The sequence below is a fragment of the Diadema antillarum genome, unplaced genomic scaffold (assembly GCF_040938485.1).
Source record: "Diadema antillarum isolate AM-2024a unplaced genomic scaffold, OU_Dant_1.0 seq00001410_RagTag, whole genome shotgun sequence".
NCBI classification, from domain to species: Eukaryota; Metazoa; Echinodermata; class Echinoidea; order Diadematoida; family Diadematidae; genus Diadema; species Diadema antillarum.
This window is the reverse complement of record NW_027272164.1, coordinates 1,355,012-1,370,108: the sequence shown is the minus strand read 5'-3', so window position 1 is coordinate 1,370,108 and position 15,097 is coordinate 1,355,012. Positions and strand designations below refer to the sequence as shown.

Below are 15,097 nucleotides of genomic sequence, written 5' to 3'. Positions count from 1 at the left end.
TTCCAGCAAGTGAGGGCGCTGTTATGATTGACTGTCACGGTCACGGACTCGTACGTCGAGCGAGTTTGGGGAACCAGAGATAGCACCTTCATAAAATCTTTCTGAGGGAAACGGAGGTTGCGTTCGCGTGCTCACTCTCTCTTTAAATGTAAAAACCTGAGTCAGGTGTGACGATAACATTGAACACATTTCACATTCCGAGTGTGTTACAATATTTTAATGACTACCTGCCAATGTTGCAGATGATTGTGCTGTCTTATCATTTTCTCGAGTTTTCCTCTGCTCCAAATCGACAGACTGCAATCCATCAAAAATCTAGCCGCAATCCTGGTAGCATTTGTCCCCCCCCCCCCCAAAAAAAAAAAACCAAAAAAAACCAAAAAAAAAAACAAAAAAAAAAAAAAAACCAAACCCAACAACAACAAACAAACAAACAAACAAACAATAAAACAAACTAACAAAAAAGCAAGCAAAATCACACCAAACAAACAAAGAACAAAACAAATAAACAAAAAATGATAATACTTCAACGCTAAGATCGCTTCACTGGCGGACTGGGCGAATTTCCATTTATCAACTCACTCCTTTTGTAGACCTAGGAGCCTACCTGTATGACTTGTAATATTTATAATCAGAGGCGGATCCAGGAATTCCTTAAAGGGGGAGCGCCTTAACAAAATTAAAGGGGGCGAGCACGCACCCCCACCCCCATTTTTTCTTTTTTATTTCTTTTGTTTAAAACAAAAATTAAAGGGGGCGCGCGCCCGGTGCACTCCGCCTGGATCCGCCACTGATAATTATCACATTTGTATCTGTGAATGTTTGTTTACTGTTATGATAGTCGTCCTTCTTAACTGTAAGAGGTAAATTTGGTGTTATCTTTCCTCTCTAGCGCCAGGAGCGTCTTTATTTGCCGAAAAGTGAGCTCCATAAGAATCCACTTTGAATAATAAGCATTATTACTTAAAAGAGAAGAAAATGGTCTACCGAGGAACTTATGTCTACACAGTTACTATAAAATAGGCTTTAGCATCTCTGTAATCTGATTGGTACACTGAGCCATGCGTCCCGCAAAATTCGAACGCATGGCTCAAGCCTTGAAGAGTACATGTCAATTGTAGGTGTACTGGACGCATGATGGGGGAAAAAAGGTTGAACTTCATGAATTTATCGCCCCCATCTTATAAAACAAATGATGCACAGGCTTATTTCGTGGATCAGTGAGAATTGGATGCTCTTGTTTAACTTTGGAAACAGTTTAAAAACCCACTCGCTGCGCTTGTGGGTTTAAACAGTTCCAAAGTTAAACTCGCGCATCCAATATTCTCACCGATACACTCTGTCCTGTGCATGATTTGTATATTATTTTTCATGTTTGTGTGGTAGTGTGTTTTGAAGTGATATCCTAAGACTTACCGGTCTCTAAGTTATTGTCCACTGCTTGTTTATTCCTCTCTGTACTCCCTGCTCTTTTGAAAACTTAGGATCCTTTAAAAGATTAGGTTTTTGTTTCCTGGGTGATTTATGGTTGCCTGGTATGAACGTATTGCCATTTGACATTTTATATGATTTTTATATGAATGAATTATGAATACGATTATGAATTTATATTGATCTTTTGAAAAGTATGAGGTATACATGTATATAGCATGTATCTAATGGATTCTAATGGATCTGGATATATTTTCACGTAAATGGATTAGTCAAACTGGAGGTAAACATCCGGTTAGGCTCGGACGTTGTTATGGATCACCCTATGAAAAAGATATGAGTGGAATGATGAAATACTGCTCATAAAATGGTGCATGAATAGAATACCAAACCCTGTAACATCTGATGGGGGGGGGGGGGGGGGGGGGGAGATTTCCAGTTTCAGGAATGGTAATTGTGTGTGTGTTCATGTGGCATATGTGTGCATTTGTTTGCCTGTGTGGGTTTGCTTGTGTGTGTTGCAGTGTAAGTAATAGAACTTTCACACTAGGAATTCTAGATACACAGAAAACATTGAAAAAACATGGAATTTGGGGATGGCTAGAAGGTGAGAAAAGTGAAATTTCATATGAATTACCAGTGGTTGGTTAAAAAATACAAAAATTACCTTGGATCCTGATCATACATGCACTTCATATTCCTCTTCTCCTTTACTCGTTTTTGTCTTCATCTTCTTCTCTGCACATAAACTTATACAGAGTGTATTAAATAATCGTACTTGTTTCCTCCCGTCAATCTTCCATCTTTCTTTCCTTCTTTCTGTCTCCAGCTCCACATCATACATTCTTGACTCTCTATTTTTATTCCATCGCACCTCAAGATTTATCATTCTCAGATCTTAATGATCTCTTCTGTTCCTTTTTCTTCATTTGATACTATAAAAGAACACATGTACAGTGCACTCCCGTTACTACGAACACGGTTATAACGAAATTTTGTTTTAACGAAGTATATCTTCTGGTCCCAAAATTATCACCATTAGAGTCTATGTTACAAAATTCGCTTATTACGAACACGGTTATAGCGAAATTTTCGTTATAACGAAGTCTTTTCCGAGCGCCACAGACAAAGAAAAACAAAAGAAATGTGCCCCGTTATAACGAAATGCAAATTGCTTTAGAAAATACGTAGCGGAACAAGCATTTATAGTGTCTCTGCATGGGCGAACGCTTCACATCACTCTGTGTTCGCTCCTTGTGTCACGCACAGTTTCTGAGGGGAACTTGCGTTTAATAATTCCATCACATTTCACATAAGTAGCTTTCCAGTGTATGATGAGTATTCAGCAAACAGAATATGATATACATGTATATACGTTGTTTCCTTGTTTTCGTTATATACTGTATTTGTTCGGTTATAATGAAAGAAAACTGCCGGTCCCGAGCATTTCGTTATAACGGGAGTGCACTGTATTAATCTCCGTGAATAATTTTCCCAAACTATCTCTTTGTGTAAACAATGGAAAATTATGTCACATGTTTTTCTCCTCCAATCACACATTCTCTCTCATCTCAAAATACACAGAACAGATTCACATTGCCACCTTTCGACACATTTTGAAAGACTCTCAAAATCTTTTAATTTAGAAATGCAATATCTTTACAAATACATAGTCATCAAATATACATCTAAAAGATACACATATTTATAGGGAAACATAAGTGCATTTGATATTCACACATCAAAAAGACTTTTAAGGCAACAAGAAGAAAAAGAAAAGTATGACAAAAGCAAAAGTGATAAATGAAAAGTGGAAATACGTTTCTTGAATAACATTCAAGATTTTCCGCAAAAATAAACATTTCAATGTGTGTGTGTGTGCATGGCCCAGCTCACACAATAATGTCACATGAATGTAAACAAAGGAGTCCTTGTGGACAGAAAGAGGGACGTCATAAAATTATGGCCCACACAAATTTTGACAGTTATCTCTACACCATCATCGCTGAAGGGATTTTATTGTTTTCTTTTTTGAAAAAAAAAAGGTGAAGCAAGAATACAGTGTATTCCACTTGTACTTAGCTTGGAATTTCAAAAAAGAAAAAGAAAAAAAACGACAATGCAGAGTTAAGCTAACAATAAGTAAATAACTTACTTGAATGCTCTTTAGAAATAAAAAAATGGACGGACTATTCTGATGCAATCATTCACAAAAAGCTTCTGGAACAGGAAAATGTGGTTCCAACTTGGAATGTGCACACATATAACTCCACTTTTTGGCACCAAACTGTCACTTACCACTAACACCAACAATCTGAATCATTTATGCGTGTGTTTTTGGTTTCATTTTCATTTTCAAGAACGTGTATGAATATTTCTAGAACCTCTTTAGGATCGCTTTAATATGACTCCTAGATTCAATCAGATGTGACTCTCCACGTTAATCCAAGTTAGAGTAACTCAAAGTGACTCTCCACTTTCCGAATACTAAAACACAGGAATATTTTTGATGTCTCACTGAAATTGCAATGCTGGGTATCTTGAACTCAACTTGAAATCACTGCGTTTCTGTACTTTAATACTTCTCCGACAACATTTCCATCTTGACACCTTCTCTCTGTTTTAACCAGTGAGTCCTTTCTGCTGGACATTATGTATCTGCATCAAAAGCTTTTAATGTTAGCAGAGGGCAGATTGACGGTAAAAGGTCAAGAGTCAGACCAGACTAAACACTCCTGTAGTATGGACATTGGTGTTTATTATCTGTGCACAGTAAAACTGAGAGTACCCTGTGGGCTGCAAACCCTCTGAAGTTCAATGACATGAATATTGATGGAATTTGATGCAATATTGTGCATTTCCAGTTCCTTGTGATTGTAAAATACTTCTGCTCGGAGATTACATCTGGTGAGAAATAACCATTGCACCTAACATAATGTTGAATACCATGGAGAATCGAGTAATACTTGGCTCTGACTTGACCAGCAGTGTTGGTGGCCACTGAAGTAAATTTGCCAGATGTGGATATTTCCTTGAGCAAGACAGTTTGTTTGGTGAATCTGAATGGTGACTGCCATAATGGCAAAAGGGAGGAATATGCCTTTAGTTGTTAATCCTGAGTGGATAATCCTTGCTACTCCCTTCTTCACTTCTTTTTCCCCTTGGCACTCTTCTTGTTGGGGCTCTTTTTGCCCTTTGGACTCTTCTTGCCCTTGGGCGAGGGCGTCCTTCGGGCCAGCTCGGCCTTCTGGGCCGCCTCGGAGGCCGCGATCTCCTCCAGACGCTTCTTCTCCGCCTCCAGGAACTTCTGGCGGAACGCCTCGCGCGGCTCGTTGATCTGGCTGCGACGTTCGTCAAGGCTCGTCTATGGGGAAGAGTGAGAGCGAGAAAGCGGGAGAAGAGAAAACGAAAAATGAATGTAAGTGCATGCTGTAAGTACAGAGCTGAAAACAGCACACATCAGCGGGCTCGACAATCTTGAAGTGTGGGGGAAAGAGATGACTGGTAGATATCTTAGATTTACAAGAAAAAACAATGAAGAAGTTTTAAGGCAAACAAGAGAGATAAGAAAATCGAAACACAGAAAATCTTAGGACCTCTTTCATATTCCTCATCATTGAGCCAAAGATAAATAACAGATTACACAGGTCCAGATCTTTTCATATTGCACTGCGTAATTCTTGCAAAATGTTACTCAGCTATTCAGACTGTAGACGAGTTTCATATCCTCCTAAAGACTTCCTGTTTCAAGAAGGATTAATATCTATATCAGTTTCTCTGATGGGCACAACATTATCTGTTATTTTATTCTTCTCTTATTTCTTTTTTGTCTAGTGCATTAAGACATAAAATTATCATATGCACTTAATATCTGGTGCATCAACATCATCCTCCTCATCATATCATCATCATCATCATCCACATCATCACCACAACTATCATCACATCACCATCAACATCAACACCACTAACACTACCATCATCACCACCACCACCACCACCAACACCACCGTCACCACCACCATCACCACCATCGCCACTACCACCATCACCATCACCATCACCATCACCATCACCATCACCATCACCACCACCACCACCACCATCACCATCATCATCAACATCATCTCTACTCATTAGTATTGCTTTAGTTCCCCCCCCCCCCCAATCCAATATCCCTGCTCATCTCTGACAACCTCCCCAACCATTCCTCTGGGTGCCCACCTGAAGCGCAATGCACTTCTGCAGCTGCTGCTCCTTGGTGAGGTTGCGCCTCTTCCGGTCCTGCTCCCTCTCATCCAGGACCGCCTCCCGGAAGAGCTGGTACTCCTTGATCTCCCGCTGCTTGGCCTCAAACTGGCGCCTCACCTCCTCCTCATCCTTCAGCCTTGGCTCCCCAGCGAAATCTGCCGGCCTGTGTGTGTTTGTTGGTGTGGGTTTGTGTGTGGGGGGGGGGGGGGGAGGGGAAGAGGGCAGGAAAGGGGAAAATGATAGCCAGAAATATGAAAGCAAGTACTCACTGATAACATATCATCTTTGTTTTCATGGTAATATCTCATCTTTTAAGATCATACCCCTGATGAGTGACATGGAGTATTCAACAGTAATATCTTATCTTTTATTGTAATATATACCAAAGGAGTGAAAGCGAGTATTCAATGTTTTTATATCATAGCTAAAATCTATATTTATCAGATAAGTGACAGGGAGTTCATTGGAAATTTCCTGACTTTTTCAATATACAAATGATGCACAGGACAGAGTGGATCGGTGAGAATTGGATGCGGGAGTTTAACTTTTGAACTGTTTATACCCACGAGTGCAGCGACGCATGGCTCAGTGTTGATCAGAAAAATCAATGCATGGCAATTGACCAATCAGACTGCAGAGATTCTAAAGCCCGTTTTATAATAAAATATGCTACATATTAAAATTGCATATCAATTAATTTGATAAGATGGCTTGGAATGTAGGACTCGGAATGGAGGCGTTATAGATACACATACCTGACGTATGGGCTGAAGTCCATTGTCTTCAAGATCTCCTTCGGGGGTGGTGGTGGCGGGGGTTCGTTGGTCAGGGTGGTCTCAACCGCAGGGTGCTCCAAGTCTGATGCAGGGGTCTGTGGGGGACCTACGAGTAGAAAGCAGAATTGGACAAGTATGATGTAATTGGGCATGTATGATATAATAAGCCTTGCCCTTTGCACCATATATAGCACATACTCAAAAGTAAATGGGTGATATGGTATCTACACAATTCAAACAATTTATTCGAAAACTGGAAGAGAGATACTTCACTAGATTTGTGTGAAGTTTCCACTTTTGTAGTCCTCAAAAGGGTGACACATCGTACACAAACAGTGTGTAGATGTTTATCTTCAACACATGGGTTCAGGACTACAGCATGTGACTAAGAAGACTATTACAGCTTAATGCAATAAGTAGCTAAGGAGACAAAGGAGAAATGATATCTGGCGGGAATTTACACAGACTTTCGCAGGAATAAGACCTCACTGCATAAGAGGTGGTTGAGTGAGATTCTCCTAATATATACACAGTTTGCTGTCATTTTTCAGGAAGTCAGCACTCGATTTCAGAATATCTGATGATGCATTTACGACTCAGACATTACGAATAAATACTGAAAGAAAAGCTCATCTCGTCATTGTAGGTAGACTTGAAGACTGCGAGTTCCAAATTATGACTTGTACAATGTTCACTACCTCATGGTTCCTACCTGACAAATTGTTGAAACTTAATTACCCATACCACTGAAGAATATCTTTGTTGTTAGACTATGTACATGTATATAGGCAGGGCTCACCATCAGTGGTGGCCCAGAGGCCCGGGGCCACCAAATCTCAAAAAAGGTTACCTTCTGGTGGCCTGATGGGGCAACTAAGATTCAAAATGGATTGTTGTCTTTCCTTTCTTTTTGGGCCACCAAAATTTCAAATTCAAAGATTTCAGTCGCCTGAACAGGCCCACCAGAGAAAAATGTTAGTGTCGAGCCCTGATTTACATTGTAGGGAATCTGAGTGGTCTTTTTGACCTTTTCCATGCCAGGGATTGTGGACAGTGTGTATAATATTATGGGGTTTTTGTGCTATTTGGCACTCAAGGCATACAAAGGGTTAATGTCTCTGTACCTTCCGCTTCGGCTCCCGCTGCTTCGGCTCCTTGGTCCGAGGGAGGTGGGGCGGCTTCTTCCTCCGCCTCCAGCTTGATGAGGTGGTCCTTGAGGAACTTCTCCCGGGCAGCCTGGGCCTTGGCGGCCCGGCCCGGCTCGGCCGCCTCCCACGCCTGCTTCATGGCACGGATCTCGTCCTGCCGCTCCGTGTCCCGCCGGATCTCCACCTCATCCTGAGAAGAAAAAGGAGGAAATGATCAATGCTTCTCAATCAAATGCGCATCTTTTTTTTTTTTTAAAACCTTATATCTGTTACAGATAATCTCGTTATAACGAAGTCCTCTGGACTGGCAGTTTTGTTTGAAAAAATAAACAATAAAAAACACAGAGCAGATAACATTGTGGCTTGAATTTTTAATTTGCTGTAACTAGAATTTCATTATAACCATGTTCGTTATAACGAGAGTGCATTGTACTGTACATGAAGATTATTTCACTGTGCTCTGTTTTACTTTTCTTTTTCACAATTTGGTGAGAAATTGTCAACTTTTCTCTTACTTTAAAAGTGTTAATGTTAGCACGAGAAAGTCCTACTTAGGTGAAGGAAAATATAACCCGAGTTTCAACCCAGGGAGGAATAAAGGTGGGCTTGAAAATGTGCAAGCATAACAGACTAAGGGCAGCAGAGGTCTTTGCAGATAGTGCCAGACTCACTGTTGGTGTCTGGTCCAGGACCACCCGCAGGGTCCAGTTGGGCTTGCTGACGTCAAACTGCTGGGAGGAGGGCCGGGATGAGTTGGCCTTATCCTTGTCCTTGTCCTTGTCTTTGTCCTTGCCCTTATCCTTGCCCTTCTTGCCCCGGTCCTTGGCCGCGGCCTTGCTGTCTCCCTTGCCCGGTGATAGAGGGCGCTCTTTGTTGGCTGAGCAGATGAAGAAAATGAAACCACGATGAGAATGCAGGATGGATACAAATGGATATGTACAGCCTCTGATTGCATATCTAAGCCAATGTTTTTTAAAGTGCCCATAAATACAAACAATGAACTTTAATATATAATATGCAAAAAAAAATTCAAATGAGAAGATGCAAATGAATGTGTTAATTGGAATAATGCAAGAAATATTGCTGGTTGGAATATGTATAAGGACTCTACAAAGTATAAATAATCATCAGTAAACTAGATGAATACTTAGGTGATAACAGACTGGCTGGATGAGCATGCCATTCTGCTGTTGCAAATGAGAGAGAGTCACAGAAATGATGATTAAAACTATGAGAGCCACTGTACAATGAATGAAAACTGCTGGGAAATCAGACCGCTATGTTTTTATCTTTAATATTCAGAAACACTCTACTGTCATAAATAGTTTTCATTAGTTTTACCACTGTGCACTATTAAATGTCAAAATCTTTTGTAGTTCTGAAACAAAAACAGTGACAACTGCCTCATGCCTATGAGAGAGAGAAAGAGCAAAATATTGATGATGAATATTCTAGATGAAATGAATATCCTTGTGAAGTTGAGGTAAAGAGGAATATACATGTTGCAAAGCCCTACTTGCATTCAGGAGTTAAAAAGGATACTTTCATGGAATATGTGCTAGGAAAAATTCAGACAAGAAGGTTGTTTTAAGACTAAAACAACTGATGATAAATATTGTACATATTGTAATGTGCAAACACAATCAGACAATATAAATACACACTCACATACATTCATGCATGCAAAGTCTAGTTAAAGGTAACTATAACACTACTATGTCACTATTTTTACTAGTATGTTTTTGAAATGCATATATCCTGTGATGTCAACGATATACTGTATACGCCAAATATTTCTTGAGGTTTTTATTTTCGAGAATTTCGCGAGTCAGCTGCTATTTGTGAAATTAAAAACACACAAAAATATTGACTCTAACGCCAATATGAATGTGACGTACGCGTATACGTTTCTCCGTTCAGTAAGGCACTCCACGATCGCGAATTTAACCACTCACAAAATTGTCGGGAAGTCCCGATTCGTGAAAATTTAGACTCGCGAATATATGGTGTATACAGTATTGATGGTAAACACAGAAGCATCATACTGGCAGTGGTCTACTTTGTAATACATTGTAAGTATCAACAAAACATGTAGAATAGGTGCAACAGACCTCATGTGGAAATAGCACGTTAACAAAACAAACTGGCACTACTCTTATGTTATCTTCATGACCAGTTTCAAGAGAGATGTGTGATATGGAGCATCTAGTAGACATGAGAATTATGAACTGTAAATACTGCTACCACTCAGAGCTGTAATGAGATTGCTACATGAGAGACTCTTCAACAAGAAGAAATAGATGCAATTTAAAGTGAGTTTATAAGACGAAGCGGCTCATCGGATCTGCGCCAGCTAAAAGAAGTAAGCGAATATTAGTATGACAGTGAACAAACTAAATCAAGGAATGATTTTTGCTGGGGCCTGTTCATAAAGACTGAGCGTAAGTTGCAATCAGTCGCAAATTACGTTTCATAATCAACTCTGCGATTGATTGCAAGTAAATGTACTGAAAGTTATGCTTGATTTTTCTTGAAATCAAGCATAATTATCTTCATGAAACAGGACTCATGCTCAATATTGAACTTACGCTCGATTCAATGAGTTATGCTCAATAAATCGAGCGTACGATCGATCGCAACTCTCTATGAAACAGGCCCCAGGTTTCACATCACACTTTGCTGTGCGTCTTTTTACGCCACTGCTATAAAAACTGTCTGAAGCAGTTTTCTTCCTTAGAAGTGTACAGGATACCATTTGAAATATTATTCATCAGCTGAAATTGCTAATGAAATTCAAGTTGGAAAATTATTGCCTTTACGTTGCTGGAAATCTGATGTCATAATGCCACAAGAGTACATGATGTCAGCTATATGCTGTATTCAACAAAGAAGCATGAAAATACATGACATGAAATATGTGAACAATGCATCATATGATATGACTAACACTTACATATTATGTACCATATATATACAGCTTGTTAATCACTACGCAACACAAAATTTTCATTGGCAGCGGTTCTATTCAACTATGATGAGGTTAGAATGGCTGCTGAGGCATCTTGATGAGCAAAGTGAATAATTCATGTTGGTTAAAGAAAAAAATAGCATCTGTTTGATATAACTATATGCATGATACTTAGGCATGAAGTGGCTGCCTGATTAAATGCAAATATACAAATGGGTTAAGCTTGTTATACAGAATATATGACGCTATAGTCAGGAGATGCATATTGGTTATTGATGAGAAAAGACTACTGGCTATATATATATAGAAGCAGTCTTTTTGACTTTGCCTTTTTTTCTCTCGTGTGAGTCTTCCCTGTCACCTTTGAACTCCGCGGCTGAGGCCTCTGATTTCGCACTCTCCCGCTTTCGTGCTGTTAGTAGCAAAGTTAACGAGACATTTTTTGCAGAGGGTTAAGTTCTGTGCCTTGTGCAAATTAAGCAATGCAGAATACACATAAAACATTCAGTTTAGCAATCATAAACTTGAAATCATCCACACTAATGACCAACAAAAGGAATCACAAAACAGTACACATTAGTTCCTAAGTGTGTATATTTACAGACAGTACCTGTGAAGTCAAAGACATTCATTCGCACATGAATGAAATATGTCACTTTCGTCACACTAGTGTAGTTCTTACGTGTGTGTATTTACCCGAGAAGTCACAAATATTTACTTGTATATATATGCAATGAGTAAACTTTGCCAAGCAATAGTTCTTATGTGTGTGATTTTACCTGTGAAGTCACGAACATTCATTCGCATTTATGGAATGTGTCAACTTTGCCAAACAATAGTTCCTTATGTTTGTGACTTTACCAGTGGAGTCACTGACAATCATTCGCACATATGCAATGTATCAACTTTGCCAGATAGTCTCTCAGTATTGAACTTCACCATCACTGGGTGTGTCTAGGGAGGCTCCCACTGGTGCCTAGATACCACAATGGCATCAGCCACACCCCTTTCTGTAATGAGATATGGGGCAAGCATTCTCCAGACTTGCCCATGTTTCAGCTACGTACATAGAGAATCTGTGAGAATGAGATGTATTAACATCCGCCATACAAAGGCAGTGGCCCTTTGTTGTGCTTTTGTCTCTGTCTAGCAGTTCAGCCTAATAGTGATCATGTGTTACTACTGTGGGAGATCAAAATAAGCAGACTGGATACAACCACCAATTCCTGTCAAATAATGAGCATCATGTACTAGGTAACCAACACAAACAAGCAAAACTGGACATTTTTCTCAGTCAATCTTGGAACAAGGAAAAGTAGAAATTACGCGGTGCGTAATATATGTCCCCGCCGGAAGTAGCATTTTGTAGCAAAATGTGCAATATAGGTAAAAAATCAAGGTCAAAGGACAAAGGTCAAAGAAGTACATGTAAGAAGTACATGTAAATGTGTAAAAGTTTTGAAGCCCTCACCTAGTGCCATCACATAAAGCAAACGGAATCGAAATCGGGTTAGAAATGGCGAAGGCGTAGCATTTTATAGCCACTGTACAATACAGGTCAAAAATCAAGGTCAAAGGTCAAAGAAGTCAAAGGTCAAAATTCTGTGTAAAGTTTTGAAGCCCTCACCTAGTGCCATCACATAAAGCAAACGGAATCGAAATCGGGTTAGAAATGGCGAAGGAGTAGCATTTTGTAGCCAATGTACAATACAGGTCAAAAATCAAGGTCAAAGGTCAAAGAAGGCAAAGGTCAAAATTCTGTGTAGAAGTTTTGAAGCCCTCACCTAGTGCCATCACATAAAGCAAACGGAATCGAAATCGGGTTAGAAATGGCGAAGGAGTAGCATTTTGTAGCAAAATGTACAATATAGGTCAAAAATCAAGGTCAAAGGTCAAAGAAGGCAAAGGTCAAAATTCTGTGTAGAAGTTTTGAAGCCCTCACCTAGTGCCATCACATAAAGCAAACGGAATCGAAATTGGGTTAGAAATGGCGAAGGAGTAGCATTTTGTAGCAAAATGTACAATATAGGTCAAAAATCAAGGTCAAAGGTCAAAGAAGGCAAAGGTCAAAATTCTGTGTAAAAGTTTTGAAGCCCTCACCTAGTGCCATCACATAAAGCAAACGGAATCGAAATCGGGTTAGAAATGGCGAAGGAGTAGCATTTTGTAGCAAAATGTACAATATAGGTCAAAAATCAAGGTCAAAGGTCAAAGAAGTCAAAGGTCAAAATTCTGCGTAGAAGTTTTGAAGCCCTCACCTAGTGCCATCATATAAAGCAAACGGAATCGAAATCGGGTTAGAAATGGCGAAGGAGTAGCATTTTGTAGCAAAATGTACAATATAGGTCAAAGGTCAAGGTCAAAGGTCACGACTGAAATTCTGTGTAGAAGTTTCAAAGCTCCCATGTAGTGCTATCATATACAGCAAACAGAATCAAAATTGGCTCATAAATAACAGAGAAGTAGCAAATTGAAGATTTTGATCACACACGGACGCACACACGGACACACGGACGGACACACGGATGGACGGACGGACGGACACACACACGTACGGAGCCCGTTTCATAGTCCCCTGCTCAAACTCGTTCGGCGGGGACAATAAGGTAAACATGATACCTTTGGTGCATATATTAATGATCATGTATATCAAATGCAAATAACTCTATGAAAGAGACCACCAAAAATACATCAAATGTGCACCAAAATTGTTAATACCCTATTGATGGTGTTCCAATATGATTCTAGCTTCATCTCATGTAGCATAAAATGGATACTAAATTGTACAAACAGCCTGAATAGAATGTAAATGCCCGCATAAATTTCAACTGACCAAAATGTTCATTATCCACTTGCATACTTGACAATATATTCAGAAATATATGGTTCAATTCTATGGTTCCAAGACGGAAAAAAAAATGAAGATCATATATTGTATGTGAACACAACTGAAACAGAGCATTACATACAACAACAAATATCTGAGGAATATACTGAGTTGCATGATGAACGGATATACACTTTGCTCTGGCATCTTCACACAACTTGATTGACATTAGTTTGAGTACAATATGATTTGGAAATATAAGGTGAAGGTGGTGTAATACAACATTTTGGGTAAATCTTGTTCAACATCTGTTATATATGCATCTGGCAGTTGGTCATATGATGAGTCAAAAGACAAAAAAAGAAGACAAAAATAAAACCTTGAGGTCATGGGTCCATAACATAAGACTTTATTGATCAACTATTTATGAACTTCTCACCTACATGTACCATCCATAAAATTCTATTATACGCAGTAACCTCCCCCCCCCTCCCCCCTCCCCCCCCCTCCCCCCCCCCCCCCCATAAATCATTCAATTCTGATGAGTTGAAATTTGGAGTATTGACTCATCACTGTTAATGAGCCAATAATTCTTGCGGGATCCAGAACACATAATTGTGTGGAATTGGGATCCCGTACAATGCAGCGACAGATGACACTGGCCACAACAGTCACATGATATCCGAATGACATCATACGTCTTTTCTCTTGTAAGGCATGTATTCAGTTCGAATGAGGCAGAAGAAAGGGGCACCAGCAAATCAAACTCATGTTAAACCGACTGTGACATGCAAACAAAGCTATCATCTCTGCCAGGATCAACAACTACATCATTACACTCTGCTGACAGTCAAAGTCAACAGAAAACAAACCCTTTAACCATTTCAGTGGCCATTGTAAGAAAACAAGTCGAGTTGCTCGCATAAAGAAGCACACAATACAGAATATCTGCTGATAGAGATCTGTCCAGGCATTATTGATGAGCAGAGCTGCCCCACCCAGCTACACCCTGCAAAAAGGCGCACATTATCAAGGTATTAAAGGACTGCGAAGAAACTATTTTACATTGCAGTGTGTTGCCATAAGAGCACAAGAAGAAAACATAGCAGTGATTGATTTTCAGGAAGTTGGTGTCCCTATCAACTCTTCACACTGATATCATCTATTGTACTTACAAATGTTGCTGAATATATGATGTACCCACAGTTTGTGATAAAAGGTTTTATAACTAGCACAATATACACAATAATATTTTGCCAAAATATTTCCGATGTCTGATGTTTTGGACATTTCTAAAAATGGGTTCATCAAAGAGAGATGGGTACATAACACGTCTATATCAATTCCATCAACCTATCATCTTCTGTGACAATAGGATCTATGACATCATAGTAGGAATGTGGGATAATATTTTCAGTCCTGATTGACAATAATATGGGTTCACCGTGACCATCATCCTTCTGTAGGGGGTTTACCCAAAAAACAGTCATTGTGGCTACTATTTGACTTAATATGATGACATCTCTATCAAATTGCTGCTGTAGCATCACAACAACTTATTCAAAAGAACATAATGATAGGTAATATTGTTGCGTATACATGTGAAACTTAACTCCCGAAAAAATGGTACTGCTGTTCTGGCAGTAGACAAAGAGTGAAAGCAGCATCGTCACAATGCACAGAGGCCCATCAAAAG

At 39.5% G+C, this 15,097-nt stretch overlaps 1 protein-coding gene across 1 annotated transcript in view; it reads right to left on the bottom strand.

Annotated features, from left to right (window-relative positions):
* Nucleotides 1-3,622: 3,622 nt before the first annotated feature.
* The window catches only part of LOC139709162 (androglobin-like), an 82,275-nt gene continuing 70,800 nt past the window's right edge, over nt 3,623-15,097 (bottom strand). The window contains 6 exon segments of the mRNA XM_071621119.1: nt 3,623-4,795; nt 5,656-5,845; nt 6,438-6,564; nt 7,583-7,796; nt 8,278-8,483; nt 10,903-10,986. Coding sequence (XP_071477220.1) covers nt 4,577-4,795; nt 5,656-5,845; nt 6,438-6,564; nt 7,583-7,796; nt 8,278-8,483; nt 10,903-10,986 — 1,040 coding nt within the window. The 3' untranslated portion in view covers nt 3,623-4,576.